This window comes from Panthera onca, chromosome D2 (genome assembly GCF_046562875.1).
Source record: "Panthera onca isolate mPanOnc1 chromosome D2, mPanOnc1 haplotype 2, whole genome shotgun sequence".
In the NCBI taxonomy this organism is placed as follows: Eukaryota; Metazoa; Chordata; class Mammalia; order Carnivora; family Felidae; genus Panthera; species Panthera onca.
This window is the reverse complement of record NC_138349.1, coordinates 64,021,197-64,047,386: the sequence shown is the minus strand read 5'-3', so window position 1 is coordinate 64,047,386 and position 26,190 is coordinate 64,021,197. Positions and strand designations below refer to the sequence as shown.

Below are 26,190 nucleotides of genomic sequence, written 5' to 3'. Positions count from 1 at the left end.
CTTAGGCATCTCTCCTGTATTTAAAAAAAAAGATACGTAAAATACCCTTCAGTCAAGTCCATTCATATGTAAAAAAATGAACAAAATGGGTTATTCTAATCAAACGTCTGCAGTATGCATCATAAAGTTAAAAAGAGAGAGAAAACGCTAGAGAGCTGTAATTTCTCTTTGTAACCCATGTTTATAAAATAGAAAGATCAGATGAAATTTCAAGGAAGATAATTAAAGAGTGATGTGCAAGTCATAATCTGGCTAATGCAAAGATGGGAGACTGCGAATTGTTACATTGTCCTCCTTCATGGTGCAGAGTTGTGATATTACTTTAAATTATTAAAATAGTTTTCATCTTTAAGAATACCGGCTCTCTGGCATGGGCTTTTATTACTTATTGTAATTGGAGGATCTGCCATTTTCTTTCGTTTATCTCTGTGTGTATAGAAACGAGATAGATCTTGCCTTTTATTACTTCCCCATGTTCTGAATCAAAAATGTGGTTTAGATAATGTTAAGTGCCCTAATTCTTACTGCAGCGGACGCAGACGTTATGAAAAGGCATAAAAATACACACAGAGGGTCTTTCCACCTCAAGTCACTGAATATGAGGCATTTGTGTTCTGCCGGGTGTATTAACTTCAGCCATGTGAATATAATTTTCATTAAAGTAATCCTGTTTCAACTAGATGCTGTGACTAGAGGTGAAACGTTGCGAAAGCGTTAAAAATAGCTTACTAGTAATTTCAACATCCTGTAATTTTATCACAGATCAAGTTTCAACTGTCATACTATACAGACCTTATTCCCCATATAGTACATGTTTACTTTTTTAGCATGCCAGACCCACTTTAGAAAGATTGGTGCCAATATAATAAAATCGGGGAAGGGGGGGCGGGAGGCACTGGAAGGAGTGGGAGGAGAGCGGGGAAGGGGGTGGGGAGCGTGGGGGAAGCGAGTACACCATTTTACATCAACACTGCGAAAATGCAATCTAGCCTGGCGGAGGACGGGCAGCTGGGTCGGAGCGAGCGAGGGCTTTGCAGTCTCTGCCTGTTCCTTGTTCTGTCGCTCTTAAGTTTCTCTGTGTTTGCATAATAGCCGTGCATGCAAACCTCGCAATGCTCCAGGGCTCCAGAACAATAAATATACACATTTAAAACCTTTATTGTCTTACGGTTCATGCCCCCGGTTTTCAACAGCTTAATTTCTGGTTGTATTTAACTAGTTTGCAAATGGATTTTTTCAGTTTCAAACTATTATTGAGGAAGCTCCCCTCCCTTTTTTGGCGGGGGAGGGGATGGGGGTGGGGTAGGAGTCGGTATATTATTCCTGTAGCGCTGGGTTATATAAACACATTATCATTTGAGAGCGCCCTTGGCGTCCATCAGCATTGTAAACACGTAGTAGTGTATATACTTCAAAATTAAAGAATGCACACGCAGAACCGGGAGCCTGAATTCATATTCCGAGCAGACTCGCTGCTCGCATTTATTGATTTATCATGCATCGTTTATTGTTCCAGTCCCTAAATGCAGTCGCTGTCCGTTCAATATTGTTTGCAAAATCCTGAGATGTTTGTGCATTGCTCACTTGTCTTTCTGGGGTTTTTTTTCCGCTGAGTATTTTTTTTTTTTTTGCGAAGCGAACAAATGCATTAATATTTATATGTTTATATAATCGATAACCCACTTTTCCCTTCCATGTAAATAGGCATCAAAAGATAATTTAACAGATTAGTTCTCGAAAACATGGCAGTGAGGAAGCGTAATTTAACTATCAAACAAATCTACATGTCTAATAACAGCAAATCTGCTAAGGAGCATTAGAAAGAGGAGCAGCGCCCCGGAATCTCTGCAGGAAATGTTCTTTATATTAGACATATACAAGCAGGTCCTGTCAGATGCAAAGCGGAGCTCGCGAGCTCTCGTCTCCTCCAAAAATCTCACTAGACGACACCCCTAGACAAGGGAGATTGGGAAGAGGGAGATCTCATCTTCACACAGTTTTAGGGTGGATTTTATTTTTACAAACCTTCCTATATGTTTTTTGCCTTGATCCATCCGCTTCCCGCCGAGATCGGACAGAACCTTACTTCCGATTATGAATTTGATCATCCCACATTTGGAAGGAAACCTACACAGTTTTGACAGGAGCTGAAAATTGAGTCGTCAGAGAAATATTAGGACATATTTTCAATCATTTTGGTGTCGAAGGGGAGGCAAGAGCTCAGTTTTATATTGAGACATTACGCCAGCTTAAGGCAGAGAATGTTTTTCCCTGCCAGGACCTGATGCAATCCATTCAAGCCAACAAGTTTGGAGAGAATGTTGAGTTCAATCAATTCAGAACGTCGAGATGGAGCCCAACTCACTCCAGGTATTTCGCTCTCCTCCGCTCCTCCGATCCCGGCACCCCCCGGCACCCCCCAGCCCCCCAACTCACCCACACCTCTGCACCCACCCACACCCCCCACAAACTTTTCACCAAACTTTTACCCTCTGCATCCCCCCAAATCATTTTTATTGTTTAAAAAAATCCCTGCACTGATCATACATACATAATGTAATTTTACCGCCTCAGATGGAGAAGTAGGGAGAGGTGGCGGTGGGGGTGCCCGGAGTTTTTTATTTTATTTATTTTTTTTATTTTTAAGGGAGGCAGAAAATTTGTGGGCTCTATTATTTTTCCACCCAGCTTTATATCTGTTGGCTCTTCTGTATTAAGAGTGTGGATGTCTGTGTGTAAATGTGTCTGGGAATAGATGTTTGTGCTCTGATGGCTACGTTATTTATTTGGTGCTTTTTTTCCCCTGCAGTGGGTCGGCTCACCGTGTGGCTTGCACGGACCTTACATTTTCTACAAGGCTTTTCAATTCCACCTTGAAGGCAAACCAAGAATTTTGTCCCTTGGCGACTTTTTCTTTGTAAGATGTACGCCAAAGGATCCGATTTGCATAGCGGAGCTCCAGCTGTTGTGGGAAGAGAGGACCAGCCGGCAACTTTTATCCAGCTCTAAACTTTATTTCCTCCCAGAAGACACTCCCCAGGGCAGAAATAGCGACCATGGCGAGGTGGTAAACTTATATCTCCCTCTCTTCTTTCTTTATTATCCCCCCCCCTCCCCTAGTAATGCTTATTACAGGGCAAGCTTGAAAATACTGTATTCACTTCTGCAGGCGAGCAGGATCGACTCCTTTTTTAAAGGGGTAGCGCCACTAGCTGGGGCTCGAGTATTTTGCCATTGTCAGAGTTTGGCTGTCAGCTTTACAAAGAGGATCCAACTGCTGATTTTAGTCAAGATCAAATAACTTGTTCGAGAAGGGTTTTGTTCAAGGATGTGTGTGTGTGTGTGTGTGTGTGTGTGTGTGTGTGTGTGTGATCGTTCTCTCTCTTGCTACTGCCGCTTGAACATCACATGCTTTTTTATATTTTTTGCCTTTTGAAAATTTTACCTTCGCGTCTGGCTCGGTCGGGGCTGGGTGGATTTCTTTCGGTGGGTTTAGATATTGTTCACTTTTTTTTTTTAAAGTAAGTATTTGATATGTTTAAGAGGGCGGAAATTACGAAATGGAGGCAGAGTGAGATCAAAAGCTATTGAGTTGGCAAAGACGTGTTGAATAAAGTGATAAATGACAGGTACTGGAATAATACATTCAAATAACTTGCAGATCTGCCCGGGCGGATTTCAAAGCGGTCGTGTAACCGGCACAAACACGTTAAGCATTAACAACTATCTCTCGCCCCCACCCCCCTCCTCCTCGGACAAGCCATTTGATGTTCTAGTTTTCAATTACTCCACGCAAAGTGGACGTCTTCCAGCGCGATCTTCTGGGATGTGTGGGACCGGGACGGGGGAGGGAAGGGCAGAGGGGTGTGTGCTCGCCCACTGGCCCCGCGGGTCCCGCGGCCTCCGTGCCCAGACGGCGCTCCCGGGAAGGGTGGGGAGGGACCGAGCTTCGCCGGCACGTTTCTGGGCGGCCGCGGGGGCGCTAGCCGCGCTCCCGGGAGGACGCCCGAGGTGAGCTGCTGTCACCGGGCGCCGGGGCGGCCGCCTCCCTTCGGCTCTGTCATTTCATGTGTGACCGCAGTTCTGCGGGCTCCCCTCGTCAGCTGACCGACCTCAGCGCCGCGATACCCACCGGGGGAACTATTTTGGGGAGGCAGTGCCCTCGGTGCGGTAGGGAGGGAGGGCGCGCGGCCGCCTGGCAAGGCTTTGTGTTTCCCAAGCGAGAGCAGGGTGCTCAAACTGAGACTTTTGAGGGCAGCTAGCTCTGTGCCAGGCCCTCGAGCTTTCGAGGTAGGTGTAGGATCTTTTTGTTAAATGAATGGTTCCGCGTTTAACTCATCCCGGAGCGTAGAACTGCCTGCCAGTCCTTCCAGAATCCCTTGGTCTGATGGAGTTGATTTTACTTTTGGCATCGCCAGTTCACTCCCTCTCCCAGGCTCGAATTGCCCATCAGTGGTCTATGCCGGTTAATTACTGAGTTCGTCAAAACCTTCGCCCTCGGATCTGCCTCTTCGGAAATAAGCCCCGCCCCCCTCCCCGAATGCCGCCTCCCCCCCCCCCCCCCCCCACTCCGCCTTCCACCGCCAGCTTTGGGTTTTAAACGTTCTTACTTCCCGACGTCTGCCTGCAATTTTACAAAGGTGTTGTTTGGAAATACTGTGAAAAATCCTGCAACCTACCAACAGGTTGAACTCTTCCCCCTCCCGAGGTCTAGCTCGGCCCCCTCCCCCGACCCAACTTTCCTGCGCAGCTGTCTTCCTCCCCTCCCCCTCCTGATTTCTTATTATTTGCTTTTCAAATTTATTACTTCAACATGGCCTGTGATCTGGAAAAGGGAAGGATTAAATATCCAGAAAAGAGCTGGTGCCTAATAGACTTCTGACTAAACCCAGAAGGAAATTATTCAGTGTTTTATGAGATATTTTGTGGTCACACACACTCTCTCTCTTTTTTTAATTGAAATTGAAATACTTTTAAAGACCCCAAGTTGACCCCACTTGGTCCAGTTTTAATTTCTGTTGGTGTAATTAAATGGTGAATTCTGATTTAAGAATAAAAACAATAACAGCCCAAGTTTGCATCTGTTAGAACTGCTGGTAATGGATAGATATACAGTACTTTTAAACACACGATTTTTAAAAAATTGTTCATTAAGGGGAAATGAAAGTGAGCCGTTGTAATGATCTGTACATTTCGTCACTGCTATATGAGCCATACCTAAGAAAATTAATCTTGCCATTTAAAAGTAAACTCTAGGGGGTTTGGGGAGGGAGATGGCTCTATTTATAATCCTCAGCTGCATATACATCGTCTAATATTATGCATGATTTGTTTTTTAATGCTAACACGGCTGGTAATTAGCTGTATGATTATACTTGTATATTTCATTAGGACTTTGGCTGATGTCATTGTGAATTATTCAGCCATATTAAAACAATTTTCAATTGAGATAATGACACGCCTCAAAATTATGCAAATGCAGGCTGCATTGTGCAAAATAATTATGACAAATGTAAAGCAGGTAGAAAGTTTCCCAATGCAGATCGGTTTTCCACCCTGGTGATGTCATTTCCCCCCTGGCCTAAGTTAGTCATTCATTAGCTGAATAGCAGCAGCCGTCTCCTCTGGAGGAGAGCCTACAGAAACCAGCATTTACTGCAGGCACCTAGAGGGGGCAACAGGGTCTTCTCATTAAGAAATTTGCTTTGTTTTCACTTACTCCATTAACTTGTTTATATACAGTGAGATGATTTTTGTTATTGATTTTAAATAGTGTTGAATGATGCATTTGCCATTTGTAAAGTGTGACCGAACGAGAAAGGTTTCTTGGTAATGTGCACGGTTACTTGGAGAAAATGTTCAGCACATTTAATCAGCCAGTACAGTTTATTTTAAGTAACCAAATGGAGGTTAATAATTTCTTGATTGCGCTGACATCAGCATCCATTTCAAAAGGACAGCCAGGACTCAGTATGCTTTTTTGGTTTAAGAGAACCATTCTGTCTATTTATGATTTCTTGAAATGTAAAGACGTCAGTTCTAAAAGCAGGAAAATTATCATTGTGCGAGATTAGAAATAGCGTCCCTGTGTGGTTTGCTGTGATCTGCAGAGGGCCTTTTTGGGGAATATTTTATTGATCCTTGCAATAACTGGAAGAGGCTGGATAAGGCAGGACTTTGTATGCCATTTTACAGATGGAGACAGAGGCTTAGGGAGATTATGTGGTTTGTCAAAGGTCACCAGAGTAGGACCTAGGTCTTCCTAAATTTTAGGGTTGGTTTATCTTCCCACTGAATCCCACCCCGCTTAATGCATCATATTATATTCTAGAAGTATGTACTACTGTGGGCAGGTGCTTGTTCATTTTAGAATCATGACTAGTCAATCAGTTTTGCCAAAGGTCCCTAGATTTTAGGTAGAAGAACCATTCTTATTTTATAAAGTTCAGCTAATTCTAGCTAGTGGTAGCTAACAAGAATAGTTGCATTTTAGTACCATGATTCATCACCATTGACAATTTATTGTTAGTTGTACTGATTATGATAATGACTTGCATACTTACATGCACTGCTGCCTTCCCATACTTCCAGAGCTGGCCTCTGGTGTTGAGGAAGAGCAGTCCAGAGTCATGTCTTTTTTTTTTTTTTTTTAATGTTTATTTATTTTTGAGAGAAAGAGCATGAGTGGGGGAGGAGCAGAGAGAGAGGGAGACAAAGAATCCGAAGCAGGCTCCAGGCTCTCAGCCGCCAGCACAGAGCCCAACAAGGGGCTCAAACCCACAAACCGTGAGATTGTGACCTGAGCCGAAGTCGGATGCTTAACCGACTGAGCCACCCGGGCACCCCAGAGTTGTGTCTTGATTCTGCAGCTTATTATTTGTTTGACCTTGAACCGTCATAAACACTCTGAGCCTTAGTTTCTTTAGCAGTGAAATGGGAACAATAATAAGGCTGACTGTCTATGGCTTGTTGTGAATATGTATGGACAAAAGTATTTCATTAACTGTGTAGTCCTTACATAAATAGAAAAGAGTAATGATTATGGTGGACTTTATGCTAGATATTCTTAATTTATAAATGATAAGCAGAATAACTTTTATGTCTGTGTGGAGGTTCCCAGGCCTAATCATGATACTGTCTTAAATTACTATGAAAGTGAATAGCAGGGCCATATACAAGGAGTTAAGTGTCTTTAGTAATTACCCACAATTGCCATTCAGCCAGTATCTCTTCAGAGGAGGAAAATGGCAAAGTAGGCGGGTAATTGGTTCTGTTACTGGGTAACTTCTGATTACATTCATTTTCAAAGTGCCAAGCGCTTAATCTATTGGCAATATACCCCCTTAAAATAGGTGGATGTGCAAGCTTGTATTCCAGCCTGACCATGGGCTAGATTCTACAAGAAGCTTTACTGGTCACCTGCAACTGTGAGTGTGGATGAGTAAGCCAATTCTGTCAGGAAGTCAGGATCTAGCACATCTGGGCATTACAGAGGCTAGCATGTAGTCAGGATTTCTAAAAGTGCTTACCTCATTAAAACTTGTCAAAATTTCATATTCCAAAATGCCTGTTGAAATTAACTCAATTAGAATCTCTGGAATTGGGGTCAAGGATCCTGCATTTTGAACAGTCTTGCTAAATTTAGCTGTGTGACCTTGGGCAAGTTTTAAACTCTCTGTTCCTCAATTTTCTCATCTATAAAATGGAAACATAGTGCCTATTTCTGAGGATTATTTTAGAGATTAAATGAGTTAATACATATAAAGTGTTTACAGTTGGCACATGGAATCTTAAGTAATGGGTGACTCATTATTATTATCATTAACATTCGTATTACTGTTCTCCTTGAAGTTTGAGACGACTACCATAGACCTTCCTAAAGAAAGGTTTTCTCTCTGAGAAGACGGCACGTAGGTTAGTTTACTAGTACAGATAGTGAATACAGGTCTCCCCAAATCAGGTTGGTTTTCATCCATGTGATGGGTTTAGCTATGTCACCAAGATAAAAAGCTCCTTGAAGATTTACATGTTAGTATTGAGGTATGCTGTCTGTCATCTGGATCAGCAGGATTTGTTTCAAAGATTGCCTGATTGTATCATATCTCAGGTTGGTCAGACACATTCTGAAGTCCAGGAGGGGCTGGATGGCTACTCAGTCTCAGGTCTGTACCCATGAGCTGGCTTTTAAAAATTTCTGACACCTCTTCAGTGACCTCACTGGCCTTGGACAATTTCTTTAACTTTTCCGAGCCTTAGTTTCTCCATCTGTAAAATGGACTTAATGATCTCTACTTTGCCAAGAGAATTAGAAATAATAATGAGAAAGGCCTGCTAACTAACATAGTACTTAATACACAAGAGCTCAGCAAAGGATAGATGCAGTTATATTAGTTATTATTATTTTTAATTTTTTTTTTAATTTTTTTTTCAACGTTTTTTATTTATTTTTGGGACAGAGAGAGACAGAGCATGAACGGGGGAGGGGCAGAGAGAGAGGGAGACACAGAATCAGAAACAGGCTCCAGGCTCCGAGCCATCAGCCCAGAGCCTGATGCGGGGCTCGAACTCACGGACCGCAAGATCGTGACCTGGCTGAAGTCGGACGCTTAACCGACTGCGCCATCCAGGCGCCCCATTTATTATTATTTTTAGAAATGATTGTAAACTATGAGAAGGAGTAACTTAACTGGCTGGCCCTTTAGAACTAGGGTGAGAACTAATGAATTATATGGAGAGAATTTATTGGACTGTGACAAGTATCAGCGAACTAAGGCTGGAGGGCCAAGTCTGAACCACTGTCTGTTTTTGTAAATAAAGTTTTATTGGAACATAGTCAAACTCATTTGTTTACGCATTGTTTATAGCTGCTCTCAGGTTCCAGTGGCAGAGTCGAGTAATTGTGACAGTGACCATATGGCCCGCACAGTGGAAATTATTTACTATTTGGCCCTTTACAAAAATGTCTGCTGACCCCTGGCCTGTGGAGTTGATCTGAAATAGGGAATGTGATTGTGTACTTTTTTCTCCTTCTTACTTGGGTTGGAGCAAGATCCAGTAAATATTAAGAAATAATTTAACATTAATATGTCAAAAATATTTACATAAACAAATCTCTGTTTTAGCATTGAGTCTAATGATGTTAAAAGTTGAGAATCAGTAGAATGTATACTGAGTTATATTTCGTATGGTTAAGATCCTAACTCCAGCAAATGTTGGTATCATCGGTCTTGAGTTAATCAAAAACTACTTGTTGAATGCTGACCAGGTACTTAGAGCTCTGCTAGGTGCAGAGATGGTTGCAAACAGTTCGTGGTGTGACCCTGTTTCTCAAGAAGCTTATCAATCTTGGTAGAGAGATGAGATCAACACGTTTTTAAAAAGGTAAAAACAACAAAAGATGTTCTATAACCCGGAGAATTGTGTTGACAGTAAATGCAACATGTGGTCAAGGGAAGGCTCGCTATCTGCATGATTTTGGAACAAGAATTTATTCAGTTCCTCAGATGCTGATTGAAAGTTTACTATGTGCTGAACAACGGGATACAGAGATGAAGGAGAATGGCCTCAGCCCTGAAAGAGCTCATAGTTTACCCTCTTGGACAGACATGGGTCACAGAAAAGCTGTGAGACTCTTTCTGTGCTTCTTAGTTAAAGTGGAGATTAACTAAAGTCACTATTTATAGCCTTTCATGATCTTTCTGGAAACTAGAAAGTATTGTCTTTATCTTCGAAGTCTCATTCACTCAGTGCTTATTTATAGAGCACCTACTTTGTGCCAGAGCCTGTTCTAGGCCCTGGGGATACAGCCGTGAACAAGATAGGCGAGAATCCCTGCCCTCAGGGTTCTTACGGGGCCTTGGTAGGTTTGAGCCTCCCCTGTACTTTGCAGGTGTATGTTCTGTGATGCTTATCTGTGTTCTTTCCCTTTGCCTCTCACTCCCACCCCCCTCCCCACCCCAGGGTGGTTCTCAGGAACTGAGGGTTGGGCCTTACTCACCTCTGGGTCCCCACACCTTATTCAGCGCTATTCACTAAGTATTTATTGAATAACCGAATGATATAAGTCATTTAAAATGTCCTTTCCCACCACCTGCTTTCTTTAAGCTTGGCCCAGCGTCTTCTGGCAGAGGACCCACTGTCGGCCATTCACATGTAGGCCAGCTGCAGCACCCCATCTCACACTTTTTATTTCTCTTCTAAAATCCACGGTTGTCTTGCACCGAGGATGTGAAACAGCGTACAGGATTTTCTTGAGGCGTACTCACCAAAGAAATCGGTGCCTATTTGGGACTGGATGATGAGGCTAAGAGCCAGCATCTCTATCCATTTGAATACTTTTCCAACCTTCGGCCCTCAGCCCATAAAAAGTCAGGGCTGTGGGGTGGCACTCTGAGCAAAGAGTGGACTTGAGGGGAACAGTCCCTCCTCACCTGAGTGTGGTTGCAGCTACTTCCAGCCAGCATGTTTTTCAGACTGATGGTCTTAACTAGGCCAGTGTTTGATGGTGAGTCAAAATTGTAAGCAATTAAAACCTCCCTTGACATTTAGAGTGTCAGGCACATACTAAGGAAATGTTATTTTTATGAAGTACACGAGTCCATACATGTAAATACTTGGTTATTAATTATGAATCAAGCATACCATTGTTCGTAGCGGCATCTAGTGATACATGATGCAAGCCCATTTATCAAAGTCTGGTTTTAACCGATATCCAGAATATAATTGCTCAAATCAAATGTATTTGCGTGTCATTTATTATAGCCAGGGTAGTTGGATGTTTGCCATCTTCCACTCAGAATAATATTGTAGCCTGTGATTACCCTTTGGTTTGGCTTTTAAAGAAATTTCAAACAAATTTATCGGTTGTTGGATGAAGGATTCATTGGCTTCTCAGAGAGGTGGTTGTGGGTTTCCTGCATTTCTCGAAAAATTTGCTCCCATGCCCTTGCACAGGCACGGATGGCTTTTTCCAGCCACACCGTGATCTTTGCCGGCCCGCTGGAGATTAGAACCCGGACCTTGGCCTTCAGAAGCACGGATCACATCCTGGCCTGTGAGCATCCGTATCCACAACACATTTCAAGCATGCAGATGATGATTATTACTGAAAGGGTGCTTTAGAATCATGCTAATGGCATCAATCTGTAGCACACATGCCTAAATTAATTCTGCTTTTAAAATCAGATGCACTGTTAGCAGCGTCAAAGATGGATATTTGACATTTATCACACAGACTAGGACGTGTGGTTTAATTACATGAATTTTCTATAGAATCTCTGTGGCTGTATAAATAGATGCACGGTAGTGTATGTCCTTACCCACGTGACCATCAAGTTCACAGCCCTGTCTCCATTCTTGGCCCACGGGGTGAGGAAAATGGAGGAGAGGCCATGTGTTACTAGTCAAGCTAGTGGCCCCACGGACATCTTTCCCCCCACCTTACCTTTCCTTTTTCGTGACTCGGAGCACACCCAGGCTGTGGAACACCCCCCCTCCTCCCCAGCATTGAGTTCCAAGCCTGATCAGTGGCACTAAACATTAAACTCTTGTCTTTGAGAATAATAGGCTTTGCTTTCTACACCCTCAAGCATGTTGAGCTACTGTGCAGGCTGGAAAATAAAAATGTTCTAATTGTGTCTTTTAAATAAGCATAGGAGTGAATTAATTAGACCATATTTTGTCTTTAGTTGCTTAGTTACACAATAGTATTCCTGAGCACGAGAAGATAAATTGGTTCTTTTTGTGCTGCCTGTCCCTTAATCATAATTACTGTATTGCTTAGGAGAGTAAAGCATACATAGATTTTGAATTTTTTATTAATAGTCAAAAATATGCATATGATATATAAAGTATATGCTGTTCAACCTGTTTTATATGCTTTTATGTGGGAAGAAGTTTTATTGTGGTGGTAACATTTGCATTAGTTGCTCAAAGATGTAGTTCTGGGAAATACATAATTGAAATGTTTTTGAATTGCTTTTTCTGGCCTTTTCAATCTTATTCAAAATAATAGTGCCTCCAGTCTTGGAGCAGTCATTCTCATTTGATTTAACATCTTTCTTTGCACTGCATGTGTGGTGCCCAGCTTTAACCCTGCAGAGCCTACACGAGGCTGTGATTCATAGGCTTCAGATGTCGCGCCTTACGTTTTGGGGCTCACGCTGTCAGGGGTCGGAGGCAGCGGGGCTGTGGAGCACCCGCATCCTGCCGCCATGAAATGCCCCTTGCTCTTGGCACACCTCCACGTTCCTTGCAGCAGGCCCCAGGGTTAGAGATCGTAGGTGTGTGTTGTAGCTTGGGCTGGGCAACGCTCTGTGCTTGCCTTCTGGGGTCTTGGAAAATGGGATGTTGCTACTGGAACTTGGGTGTCTGGCCCCCTACCCCCACCCGCCACCAGGGAGGCAGCAGGAGTTGGACAGCTTGATATAGTTATTGAACAATGGGAGAGTCTGGCTTAAGACCCAAGATGCAGGCTGGGTAAATGTATGTGAAAATTGACCCCATTGTTCTGCTGTATTTGAAAAGCAAGTAAATTATTTACAGATATTTGCTAATTAAAGCCCATGTTGTTTTACCAGCACAAAAGAACACAGTATAACTGGAGACAAAGAACTAAGTGCAAATAATTTAAATTTGCTAATTCTGTGTATTCTTCTTAAGGGAGGAATATGTTTTAAAAATATGTACATGTACATATACATATTCATTGAAGTGTGTATGTACATACGGATATGGATGTGTGGTTTTTGTTTTGTTTTTACCCCCACATGGGAAGTCTTCCATGCTACAGAGATAACAGGCCAAGTTATCACCAGTTCCTTGTCCCTGGGCCTGCCCCAAGCCCCCTGTGGAACATGGAGTTGGAAATCATTTTGACAGAATGCTGTTTTCCCTTTAGTCCAAGCTTTGCTCACCATCATCTGGTTCGAGCTCAGCTTAGAGTACCACTGGACAAAAACAAACTATCCAGATAGTATGCCAGCGAATAAAAATGTTCTTCCTCATTGCCTTCTTCTCTGACTTTCCCCAACAACAGACCCAGGTGACTTTCCCCAACAACAGACTCAGGTTTAGATGTTTTTCCTCCATGACCACCCAGCTTTGGGGACATTCTGGTTGGAAATTTGCATTGTAGAATGAAGACCTCTGACATGGGGTGAAGGGTTCAGAGGTGGAGAAGGTTGCTAAGAACATTCTCAGATTCTCAAGAGTCCTTCTGGCTGGAACGTTGGCAGATCCATAGGTGCGGCTGGTCTCTCTGGATCTGCCATCTGCACAGACATGTTTGGTTTTAGGCGTGACTGGCTGGACTTCCCTTGTCTTTGTTGATAAAGAGGATCAGGAAGACTTTCCATGGTCATCTAAGAAAAAGGCTCATGTCTGATTTGTCATGGACATCTTATCAACTTGCAGAACGTTCAAGAGAGCAAGTCTAGCCTCCTTTATTCAATGGACACAGAAAGGCCCAGGAAAATCTTGGCCACATGCTCAGAGTTCGTGAGTGACAAGCAGAACTAGAAGCCTGCGCCCTCAGGCACAGCAGGTCTCCTGCTTTGAGGAAGGACTGCTCTCTTAAGGTTGTACTCTGAGGAAAGTAGGCAAGAGTTTCCCATGGGTGTATTCAGGGCAGGTCATTCGAGCGGCCTGTCTTATACCAGGAGATGATGCCTCTGTGGTATATCACTCATAAAATCACTAATGACAGTATGGACTTTAATGCCAAGATACTTACCCAAGGGTCAGTGATGACACAGAAACTAGGCTGGATATTCACACTGCCCTCTAGACCTTACCTTCATTTCCTCATTCTTTCCTGAATTTAGGAGGGCCCTCTGATGGTAACATTTATACTGGCTTAAGAAAAGCTTTGCCAAGATGGCACTCTTGGTGATAAATGGAATTGGCATTCCTGCTACATCTGATATTCATGGATGGTTTCTTTCATTCAGAAATGTTTATTGCATGCCTACTATGTGTCATGTCTCTACAATGGGGATATGAGAGTTGACTAATACACAGATATAGATTTCTGTTTTCATAGACCTTACTCATTCTCTCATAGTAAGGAGGGGAAAACAACCTGAGTTTTCCAAAATGGAGGAAACCCATCTCCATCATCTTAGAACCCTATTCATACATTTTCTCGTAAAGGTTTCTCTTCTGCACATTCCAGAGAAATAGATTTCTGTTCTCATAGAGTTTACTCATTCTTTCATAGTAAGGAGGGAAAAGCAACTTGATTGAGGTTTCCGAAATGGAGGAAACCCATCTCCATCATCTTAAAACTCTATTCATACATTTTCTCCTAAATATTTCTCTTCTGCACATTCCAGAGAAAATGCCCCAACTTACTGTTTTTCAAAACCATCTGCAAAAATTTTACCCATGGTGTTTTCAATGAAGTTACATTTTCTGTTTATCAACTAGCTATTAGTGTCAGGCATTGCATATATCTTGGTATGTAAATTAAATGCTCATTTAATTCTCAAAGAAATTCTCTAAGGTTGGTTGTATTGTAGCATTTCATACTTTATAGATGAGGCAACTGAGGCCAGGGAGGTTAAGTGACTTGCCTAGGGTCACATACAGTTAAGACTCAGAGCCAGGATTGAAACCTGGATGTCCTCGATTCTACCAGGACTCTGACCTTCGTGTCCCCTATCACTTTAGAATATATTGAGGGACTAATATTGGGACTTTCATCATATACTGACCTATTCTCCAATTAGGCCTTCATGAACATTGTTTATTTTAGTCCTTCATTTATTTGTTCAGTATAAAACTCTTGAAAGCTTCTATCCTGCTCTCTAGGAACGTGCAAATTGGCAGTTGACTGATACACAGATGACTCATAATAATACTGTGCACTCGAGGAATAAAATGTTTAAAAGGGCTCCTTAAATACCATGCCCCCCAAGGCAGGCATGTGGTGCCTCTTGCACATTTCACAGGAGAGGAGACTCAGGCTCCGTCCCTCCAGAGTGCCTTCTGCGTGCAGGCCAGCACAGGTCCTGGCGGGACAGAGGTGGGAAAGAAACCAGGCAGATCCTGCCTTCGCGGAGCTTCCTGTCAGGTGGGGAGTACGTAATCAATCAAATAATCACAAGTCATGGGTGATTGTGTGGCAAGGTCAGTGTGATGAAGTGAAAATATATGGACCTGTGACAGGGGTGCTGATCTCGTTGGAAAGCTGTATGAAGGCATTTTGGAAAAAATAACATTTGAACTCAGGTCTAGAGAGATTCTGATGAAGATTGGGAAGAGGTTTCTTGCCACGATGTGTAGAGTCCCTGCAGGATGATTTCTGGGCTGAGCCTAATATTGGTGAATCCAGTAAACAGATTAGAGATGGCCACTGATGCCCACTGGAGGCACCTATTTTTCTATTCTAGATATCAGTGAGACACCTACCTAGCATCTTCAGAGCTGATTTACACTGGCTGGCTGTGGGGGTATCAAAAACAGGGGTCAACAAACTAAGGTCAATCTGGTCAGCTCCCTGTTTTGTGAATAAAGTTTTATTGGCACACAGCCACACCCAGTTGTTTGCAAATCGTCTCTGGCAGCTTTCATATTGTAGTGACAGAATTCAGCAGTTGTGATAGAGACCATGTGATGCACAGAGCCGAACATACTTACTATCTGGCCCTTTTGCAGAAAATGTTTGCCTGACCCCTGGTCTAAATATATATATATATATATATATATATATATATATATATATTTAATGTTTTTATTTATTTTTGAGAGCGAGTGCAAGCAGGGGAGGGAGGGAGAGAGGGAGACAGAGGATCTGAAGCAGGTTCTGTGCTGACAGCAGCGAACCCAATATAGGGCTTGAACTCACGACCGCGAGATGATGACCTGAGCCTAAGTCAGAGGCTCAACTGACAGGGCCACTCAAGTGCCCCTAAAATGATATTAGTAAAGGTAATAGTAAACTGTATGGTTATGGTTTCATATGTGACCTTTTATTTACTTCTTACGATGATAATGCTATGAGGTAGAATGTAATGTCATCTCCATTTTCCAGAAGGGCAAACTGAGAGGTTAGGTGACTTGTGGAGGTTTCTAAATTCCTTCATCAGGTAAGTTCCCAGAATGGGAACTTGAGGTGTCTTGATTCCAAAACACAGATGGCAAAAACGGCATGGCATCCTGCTGACAAGTGGAGGAACTGTATTAGAAACTAACTAGTAACACAGGCAGTCTTAGAAAAAGGGTGTAGAATTCATTGAGGCATCCCCCAGTGAAGTAAAAGTCCATCTTTCAAGGCCCTGTTCAAAAGCTACCTCCTCCATGATGTCTTCCACTGTGTAGAGGAGAAAGGGACCTAGAGCTCATGCACCTGTGTAAGTGCCCACCAGGCCAGGCAGGTAAGATGAGGTGGAATGAGCCAGGTCTGGGAGAAAATATCGTGCTTGAGGGAAGCAGGGAGCACGTGGCTCCTTTGAATCGTGCCTCTCTCATCCTGCCGATCACTGCTGGGCAGGAATGTCATTTCATATTGCCAGATCTCTCCATTTTTCAAGAGAAGTGTCAGAAATCCAGATTTTCATGTAAGTTTAGTTGGCGGTTTGGTCCAACTTTCAAAAACACTGTGGGCCAAACAAAACATGTCTTCAGTCTAGACGTGTCCCCCGTTTCCCAGACTGCCACCTTGCACTCTCTAGAGCAAAGCTTTGGATTGTTACAGTTTTTAAACTTTTCTTGTATTTGGTCCATTTTCTGTAAATAAAGCAAAAGGAACCTACTGGTCCTAAAGGGGCAGCAAAGGAAAGACGAGGGGAAAGCCAGTAGACCAAGTCCTCACCAATCTCTCTAGCCAGAGTTCCAGGGTCTGGAGGGACGGAAGGACTGGTTGTGCCAGGACACCAGGGCTCTGTGTTGGCACCCATAGTAAGTCCTAAGGGTGCAGGCACTGGCTGTGAAAAGAAGTGTGTGTGACTGGGAGCATGGCCACCAGTAGCCATGCTGAAAGTACCCCAGAGAAGTGAAGCTTGTGAGCAGGCCCTTGAAAATAACGAAGGCTTTCACAGAAAGAGATTTTTGAGGAGTGAGGGGGACAGAAGGGGACATCCTTGGCAGAAAAAGCTGTAGGCAGGTAGGAAGGGAGGACATAACAATATCAGATATGGTCTGAGCTGGGCAAGAGGGCAGGGGTTTAGTGGAAAATAAGGTAGACTGAGGCCAGACTTCAGGGGGTCTAGCAGGTCAGACTTGACTGGAATCTGAAGGCAGTTCTGATTAATAATTTCACATGTGCATTTGATTTTTCTGGTTAGAATATAAACTCATAGTCTGGAAGCGTGAGAGAACCAAATGTGAATACTTACTTTGCCAGTTAGGCGCTGGGTGTCATCCGCTTAGTTAATCTCTCTGGGTCTCTGTTTCTTTATCTGTAAAATGGGTTCAACTTGCTGGACTGTGAATCTCAAATGAAATTTATGTGGGCACAGAGCACCAAACCATGGCCTGGCTTCTCCTAGGCCTTTTGCAGATGCTAGCTATCGACCCCACCCTTGCTGGCCAAGGGCCAAATCCTAACATTATTGTCTCAGTGAAGACTGTCATGGTGCTAGATTGTTAATAGCTTATTAATAGGTAACTTATTGGTTGAGCCGTTGGATGACTAACTATTGTATGAAAATGATAATTGAAAAAACTGTCAATTTGCATAGAGTTAAACTTCCTGGATTCCCATCTATCCTGAGACTTTTCTGTTTCGGTGCAGAGTTTTTGATCCATGTTTGAGGTTTCCAGTCAGATCTCCATTCTGTTCTGTACCATTTAGGTCTTAAAGGACCTTGAGGGGGCATCTATTCCATCAGCCACAACAAAATAGGATGAGGTGGGAGAGTGATGGTGTCAAGAGACAAAATCTGCGTTCTAGATGTTCCATACTGGTACGCCAACGGAAGTTCAAACCTGCTGCTTCTCAGGTTCCTCCCCCTCCACAATGCCACCTCCAGAAGACTAGTGTTGATCTACTGAATGTGCACAACTTTGAATTTATTTTAAGTACTCTCACTTTCCCTTCATTAAAAAAACAAAAAGCCTCTCCTATTTCCCATTCTTAACCACCTCCCTCCCAATTTAAAAATGTGTTTCACCTCCTAGATGCCTCCTCTCCCTCCTCCTCCTGTGGTGGTGGTGATAGCAAGTGTATTCTCACACACATCTTTAAAATATGCAAGGCAAGGTTCTGTTAAAAAGCAAAAACACATCAGCAAAAGGATGCGAAGGGAAGGGAAGGGGGTCCCAGCCAAAATGGCTGGGGGATCTCAGACGAAGGATCTTCAAAATAGACTGCCTGCTGGGCCATTAAATCCTTTTGCTTTGGGTTAATCCCACAGTGTATATCAGATTACTAGAATTCAGATGGAAACCCTGATGTAGTACTCCGTCTCCTCACCAAATTATTCCAAAATCGAGTGTACATGGGTTATAAATACAGAAAATAATTGAATTCTGTGTGTCTTAAGTGAAATAATCTGTTCCATTCTGTTTCTTGTGAATATTCTCCATAATAGTCTAATTGTGTTTTGTGCTCCTGGGAGCTGAATGTGTGTTCAGCAACAATGCATTGGGTTGTAAAATACGCATCCCCAACTATCTGGGCAGGCAAAAAAGATTGAGTAAAAAGGCTGAAGATGTTTTTCCTAATGCAAATTGTATGAGTCACATAAATGGTAGTGTCTTTTAAAATTATCAACAGGCTCTGGGTTTTTGTCTTTACAGTTATAGGTCCTGTTTCTCACTCCACATTTTTGATGTTATAGATCAGTAATTCAATAGACAGCCAAGCAGGTGTTCAAATCATTCCTGACCCCCCGAATTCCTTAAATGACCCCTCTAAGCAGCAGAGCGAAAACATTCTCAGCATGTCAGAATATTGAGATTCTCAGTTGCCTTAATATTTTTTTGGCCTTAATTTTTTTCTGCCCTTTTTGTTTGTTTGTTTGTTTCTCTTTTTAAGCAAAGAGAAGCCACATCTTGGCCATGAGGATTGGAGGATTGTACGTCTACAGGACCTGCAGATTGTGCTTATAGGTGACAGAATTCTAACTGGTCAGCTGTGTCAAGGGCCTTTAAAAGATGAATCTAGAAAAGGTGGGAGAAGGAAAAGAGAGACAAGGCTTGGGCTTCTCTGGTAGCTAAGGATGTAATACAATACTGCTCTTGAAAAACAGTTCTATTTTTAAACAGAGGCCTTTTGACTGCAAATTTTTATTCGATTCAATTCACCCAGTATTTATTATTATACCCACAGTTCTGTGGGGGTGCTAACAAGACGAGTAATATCGGCCCTTCTCCCTCTACTTGCTTAGAGGAGATAAAACAAAGTTAGCAACTTACTTAGTAAGATTATCTTTTGCTTTGCCCCTTCCATCCAGAAAGGTATGCTCATATTGTTAAGTAGTTTTCTTAGAAATTTCTGTGGGTACCCCCCAAAAAGAAAAGATCTCTCGTATGGGCAGTTGTGTCAAGATTTAGGCAGTTGCATGAAGCCTTTTACTACTTCTTGGCAGAAATTAGTTTAATTTTCAGGCATAGTGAAAATTGGTATTTAAGCAGTTTGTTTCACTGACTGTATTTCATGATCACACAAAAATGCGTGAATGTATCCCATATTAAAGATTAGTGTGCCAGTTATCCATTGTTGTATAATAAGTTACCCCAAATTTTGTGTCTTCGAACATCATTTATTATATTTATTATTTAGCATTTCTGTAGATCAGGAGTCTGGGCGAGGCTCAGTTGGGTGCCTCTGGCTGGGGGTGGGGGGCGGAGGGAGAGGGTGGGCTAGGGGGGTGGTTCTCAAAGCTGTTGCAGATCCCGCCTGGGCTATACTCATCTCAGAGCTCACTGAGGTAAGACCTACTTCTGAGCTCACTCACTTGCATGTTGAGGCCTCAGGGCCTTGAGGGCTGTTGGCCTGAGGGCCTCATTCCTTGCCGGCAGTTGGCTGGGCCCCCCTCAGGTTCTTGCTGTGCCACATGGGCTTCTCCATGGACCAGTTCCCAACATGGCAGCTGACTTTCCTCTCAGTGGGCAAGTGGAACAGAGGCCACAGTCCTTTTGTAACCTAATCACAGAAATGATATGCATCACCTTTGCCTAATTCTGTTTGTCAGCTGATGTGCAGCCCACACTCTTGGGAAGAGGATTACTCAAGGGCATAAATCTGGGAGGTGGGCATCATTGGGAGCCAGATTAGTCATCAACGATGGAACCAGTCATTTTAGCATGAGGCTAGTCAATGAGGGTTGAAGGATATTCTTCTTACCCTGTCTAGCTCTTATTACGTATTCTCCCCGGGGTGGCTCCTTCCAAACACCTCCTCGCTCTTCTGGGCATTTAATTATAGAAGGCATACATGGTAGACAGCAGATTGCTTTAATCTTTTAAAGATTTGTTAGTCTTAGAGCATGTCAACAAGCCATATTGGGTCTTTCTTAAACCTAACATCTTGATCAGTGAATTTGGAGAATTTTGCTGGAAAGGGCATTATGTCTGGTGTGATGATAAGTCTGCAGAGGGAAGGGGAAGGAGGCCCCTATAGCTGGTATAATTAAACAGGCTCCTTACTGCCTAAGAAAATAGGTATGTTTTATGCACAGTGGTTGAGGAGGGGCATTAAATTAGGTTGGTATATGTCCATGTAAACACCCAAATGAGAGGGATTGTTGTCCCAGTTTGTGTCTCTAACATGTGTCTACAGGAGATGAACATGTTCTAGCTACCCTTCAACCCTGTGCATATGTCAGAGACTTGCATCTTGTAAATTCTGTGGAAATCAGCTATTTCATGGGAAAACTTTCATGGAGGATGCAACTTTGTTTTCAACACAGTGTTCAAAACATACAAATGTAGGGGCTCCTGGGTGACTCAGTCTGTTAAGCATCAAACTCTTGATCTCAGCTCAGGTCTTGATCTCAAGGTCCTGAGCTCAAGCCCCGTGTTGGGCTCTGCACTGGGTGTGAAGCCTACTTAAAAAAAACAAAAACAAAAACAAAAAACAAAAATAAAAACAAAAAAACAGGGACACCTGGGTGGCTCAGTCAGTTGAGCATCAGACTCTTGATTTCTGCTCAAGTCATGATCATACGGTGCATGAGATTGAGCCCTACATTGGGCTCTGCACTGACAGCACAGAGCCTGCTTGGGATTCTCTCTCTCTCTCTCTCTCTCTCTCTCTCTCTGCCCTTTCCCCCACTCTCTGTCTCTGAAAATAAGTAAACATTTTTTAAAAACAAGAAAACCCATACATATGTAGGCATTAAAGTTTTGAGGAAAAGGTGGCATAAAGAAAATTTTGGTCAATTTTTAACAATGGAAATTGATTTATAATGCAGCTTCCATGCTAAACCTACTGGAAACTTGGAGAAAAGGAATCTGGATTCAAATTTAGAAGCATGCAACTGTGTTTGTGTGTGTGTGTGTGTGTGTGTGTGTGTGTGTGTGTGTGTGTTTAACCTTTAGTTTGACATTTCACCATGTTCCCCCCAGTGCCTGTGTGTCCTCTGTTTTTTCTGCATGCAATGTCCTGGTTCTTCTCACTCCTCCTCTCACCTCCTAACCTTGCTAGCTCCTTCTATTCCTTAGGGTCTCAGCAGAGAGAACTCCCCAACCACTCAATTTGAAATCATCCCCGGTTCCACACCTTGTCTTTCATTATTGCCTCTTCTAGGTTTTTTCCTTCCTATTTTGTTTATTATCTAGCTCTTCTGCCCCACCCCTCTCTCTCTCTCTCACACACACACACGTGCGCGCACACACACACACACACACACACACCCCATACACACCATACACTACACACCATACTTAATCACTGTAGGCTCCAGGAAAGTAGGGTTTTCTCTGTGTTATTTCTGACTATAACCCCAATGCCTGACACATAGTTGGTGCTCATTAAATATTTGTTGAATGAATGAAAATGAATGAAATAACTTCTGACAGTTTCTCAAGTAAATCACGTTTAGCTGAGGGCTATTGTTTACTGTCTACCCACCCCCAAAACTGGCATCCATGAGTCAGGGGCTTCTTCCCCAGCTGTTCTAGTACCCAGCACAGCTCAGCGTAGATGCGCAGAACACTGACAATGGAAGAATGCATGGATTCTGTGGCAAAGGACTAAAAAGGGAAGAACCTTCACTTCTTAGGCGAGAACAGGAGGCCCTGGGCACTGTGGGTTTCTGAAGGGCAGCACCAGTGTCTTCTTCCTCCTCATCTTTCCGTGGCTGGTACTCAGCCCAGTGCTTGGCACAGAGCAGAGTCAACACAGGTTAATTGGATCAGATTGAGTTGAGTTAGGGAAAAGCTCTAACAAAATTTCTCCTGACCATAACCCAGTGTGCTCAGCTTGTGAATACTCCCGTGAAGGCGGCAAGGATGGTTCCTTCTGTATTCCCTTCTGCAACTGTTTTGTCAGAATGCTCAAAGCATTCATTCATTCATTCATTCATTCATTTATTCATGCATTCATTCACTTCCTCATTGCACTCAGGAGTGTGCTGGGTACCAGAAGTCATGGAAGACTATGCAGGTTTCAGAAAGCTTACCTTGAAGAAAACTCGGGCTTCATTCTCCGGTTTATACAACCTGCCTGAGGTGGCAAAGTAGTTGGAATCAGGCTGTTATAGTTGCTTGGCTCTGTCCTCTGTGCCGGCCTCCACACCACCGGCTTTGAACAGGAGGAGAAAGGTCACCCACTGTGGTTGCAAATTGGCTCTTGCATTAATCCTGGCTTATTCAAAAACACTCAATATTTTTCCAAACTGAGTTTAGAGCTTTTGATTGAAGCCTGAATCATTTACCACGGCAGAGCATATCACCAGTATAGGAAAAACTAGAACTTAAAAATACAAAGCCCCTTTAAGTAATCCAATATAGGATAATTACATTATTAAATAAAGCTGTGGGTCTCAAATTATTCCACTGCCATTGGACATGTAAGGATAATAATGTGAACTGTGCTAAGTGAACAGAGCAAAAAAAATGTTTAACAAGAGGGAACATGTCTAAATCATATGTTTATGTTTAAATAGAGGCTACACAAAACAGGAAGATTTACTTGGTTTCTACATTAAAGCGTTCTAAATAGGCATAAGGCTCTTGGTGCTTCTCTGTGAAGACTGCTCTTCTCATTAATGACAGCAGTATATCAAGACTCAATGCCAGATCACCAAAACCCTGAAGAATTCAGACAGCTTCCACCGTGGTTTGCATATACCAACAGGGGCAAAGGGTTTTTTCTCTTCCTCCTATCAGGGTCTTTCTGAAGTATAGGCTCTGTTGAACTGTGTACCTGGGCAGGAGACAATGTGCCTGTAAAACTAGGTGGAAAAAGATCAGGAGATGTCAAAGGAATGGTCTGGAGTCATTTGGCATATTAGATCACCTGTGTTGGGTGGTAGTTGGGTTTGGGTTTATTGCTATTAGTTTTGCTTTTATAGAATGTTCTTCTAGGTAACTTACCTGAACTTTAACACTGGAATTGGGCTCATTTATCTCCTTTTGCTTGTGTTTTAATGGCCAGAGCTAAGAACATGAGTGCCAAGCTAGTTTTTATTATGGCAACCTGAAAGTAGTTAAAAAAATAGACTGTGGAGTAAACACCCTATCTATTTGGCCAAAGGAAAGGTGGCAGGCTCAACCCCTGACTTCACACATCTTCAGTGGATATCAGATACTTGCTTGTTTAGAGATGAAATATCTAGGACACTGGGATGCATCTTCTTGCTTTTCGTGTAAATGGTTTTTAATCTTAGGGAGGAAGAAAAAAAGCACATATGTGGTAAATCCAAAAGGAAAGAAGTGAAACTGAGAATTAATGAGATGATGTTTCTGGTGCTTTCTTTAGAGATGGGCTTCTGGTCAGGGAGCAGGCTGCAGCCTAACAAGTTTTAGATTAGTGTGTATTAAAAATGTATTTAGGAACATAAAATATTTAGGATTTTTGAATTACTTGTTTGATACGCAAATGCCTTTGGCTATACCATGAAGGATGGTCGCATTACATCTGACAAATCACACCTCAGAGCAGTCTTCTGTTTGCTTACTCCCTCTAATTGTGCCAGGATGGCTTTCCAAAGTTCACTGAGCCACAAGCTTCACCCAAATGTCTGGTGGGAAGGAGGGGGAGGTTGGAAGAGAAGGGGCTGGCTTGGGAAATTGGAACCCAATACACTAATGAGCCTCCATGGCAAATCCATTTCATCATGTTCAGGGAGTCAAACGAAACCTTAGCACATACTTGAGGAGATATCTTCATCACTCAGACAACAGAAAATTCTTTGCATTTTTAAATAGCACATGAATGGCAATTTCTGCCATCTTACTTTGGGGACAAGAACACAATACAAATCAAAAATTAAAATCCCTTTTGTTGCAAAATGACTTTAAATCCCACCCCCTTGACCTCCCAGGACACTGTTAGGGGTGAGTGCCCTTGTCCCAGGTGGGAGTAGCATGGATGGAGTATTACTACTGAAAGGGCTATGGGGACCAATTTGCCAGGGAGACAAGGGTGCTGCCAAATCTGGTTTCTGGTTCCACATCAGTTTTCTCATCTCTAAAATGGGCCTGGGAACACCTACCTCAGATAGTCTTTGCAGAGATTAGAAGAGAGTATGTCTGCTAAATTCATGGATTAGTGTCTGGACGAAGTAAAGCATTTTAGAGTGTTCTATTCCTCAAGGACTGAGGAGAATGACTTAGAATCCCAGACACTAGTAACTGCTTTTTACCCTAACTACCCCTTGGAGGTAGCCAGCTGTAGCCACAGGGGTATCATTGTTCCCAAAGAATTAAGAGGAGTGAGGAATACACAGGTGACATCTTAATACTGCTCGCTCTCACGCCCTCATTTTCAGTCACAGTGACACGATGTAATAATAGTAATAGCCATTATTTCTTGAATGCCTACTCTGTTGGCATTGTACTGTGATAACTTCAACATCCTTATGACCCAGTGAGGGGAGGGTTTTTTTTTTTTAATCTTATTTTCCCCCACTTTTTAGGTTGTTTTTGTTTTTGTTTTTAATGTAATCTGTATAACCAACATGGGACTCGAATTCGTGACTCTGAGATCAAGGGTCACATGCTCCACTGACTGAGCCAACCAGGAGCCCCGCCCAGTTTTTCAGATGAGACCTTGGCAAGATGATGTCATGTCTCAAGCTTAATGTGGGCATTCAACCTAGTACAGCTGCGTTTGAATCTGGGTCAGCCAGACTCAGAAGGCTGTGCTTTCTAAGTATCCCTTAGTTTCTCCCAACATGGAACATCCAGAGATGGTTTCCATTAAAATCCGTATTTTTTGTCTGCTTTAGGCACAGCACAGTCCTTGGTTCCTTGGGAAGTACAAGAGAAGTAGAAATTAAGCAAAGGTACCTGCCACTAAAAAGTTTCTGCGATGCAGGCATTGACTGTAGAGAATAGAATTCCATGATTCAGCATCAAATACTGGTGCCTAATAAAGATTTAACATTATGTCAGAGGTAATAAGAACAGTAATTCCCAGTTCAGGGACCAACTGAGTGTTAATATCATTTTATTTTGTCTACTCAGGACATTAAAAAACAACTGCTACCATCTATTGTCATCCTCATTTCTGAGGAAAAATGGATATTCTAACACCAGATGAAAGGAGGAGGGATATAGTATTAAGTGGAAAGAGTGTGCAGGGGCCCCTCTAGATCACCACTGCTTCCTTTTCTCTGCTGTCTGCCCTGTGTCTTTTCCTGGTGTGACTCCAGTAATAGGGCTCCTGGGCCCTGTGGCTTCCATTGGGGTTCGGCCTTAGAGGTTCCCTGCCAGGACAGGGACAGGCGTGGGGGGGAGACATGTATTTACTCCCTGTTCTTATCCTGTGAGCTTCCTCCAGGCTGTAGGTGTCCTTCTAACAAGAGTCACTGCCACCAGGAGAAGGATCTGCTCTGATTTTGGTAATCATTCACTCCCACTTTGACCCTTTGGCCGAGACGTGATGATAATTGACCTGCCCTAAGCCCAAGTTCCTGTACGATCTCTCTCAAGGTTCCTTTACATCCCACCAACACCTTTGTCATTAGTCCCTTCCTAAAATCTTCCTTGGATCATCATTACACAAGTATTCTATCTATTTCCCACTGGGACCCTAACTGGTACAGAGATAGTCCTTGAAATTCTAGCAAATTGAGC

At 42.9% G+C, this 26,190-nt stretch overlaps 1 protein-coding gene across 1 annotated transcript in view; it reads left to right on the top strand.

The window, feature by feature from the left end:
- The first annotated feature begins 1,974 nt into the window (after window positions 1–1,974).
- Window positions 1,975–26,190, top strand: part of ARID5B (AT-rich interaction domain 5B) — a 180,178-nt gene continuing 155,962 nt past the window's right edge. Inside the window, exons 1-2 of the mRNA XM_060642665.3 lie at window positions 1,975–2,370; window positions 2,810–3,064. Coding sequence (XP_060498648.2) covers window positions 2,350–2,370; window positions 2,810–3,064 — 276 coding nt within the window. The 5' untranslated portion in view covers window positions 1,975–2,349. The remainder of the gene's footprint in view (window positions 2,371–2,809; window positions 3,065–26,190) is intronic.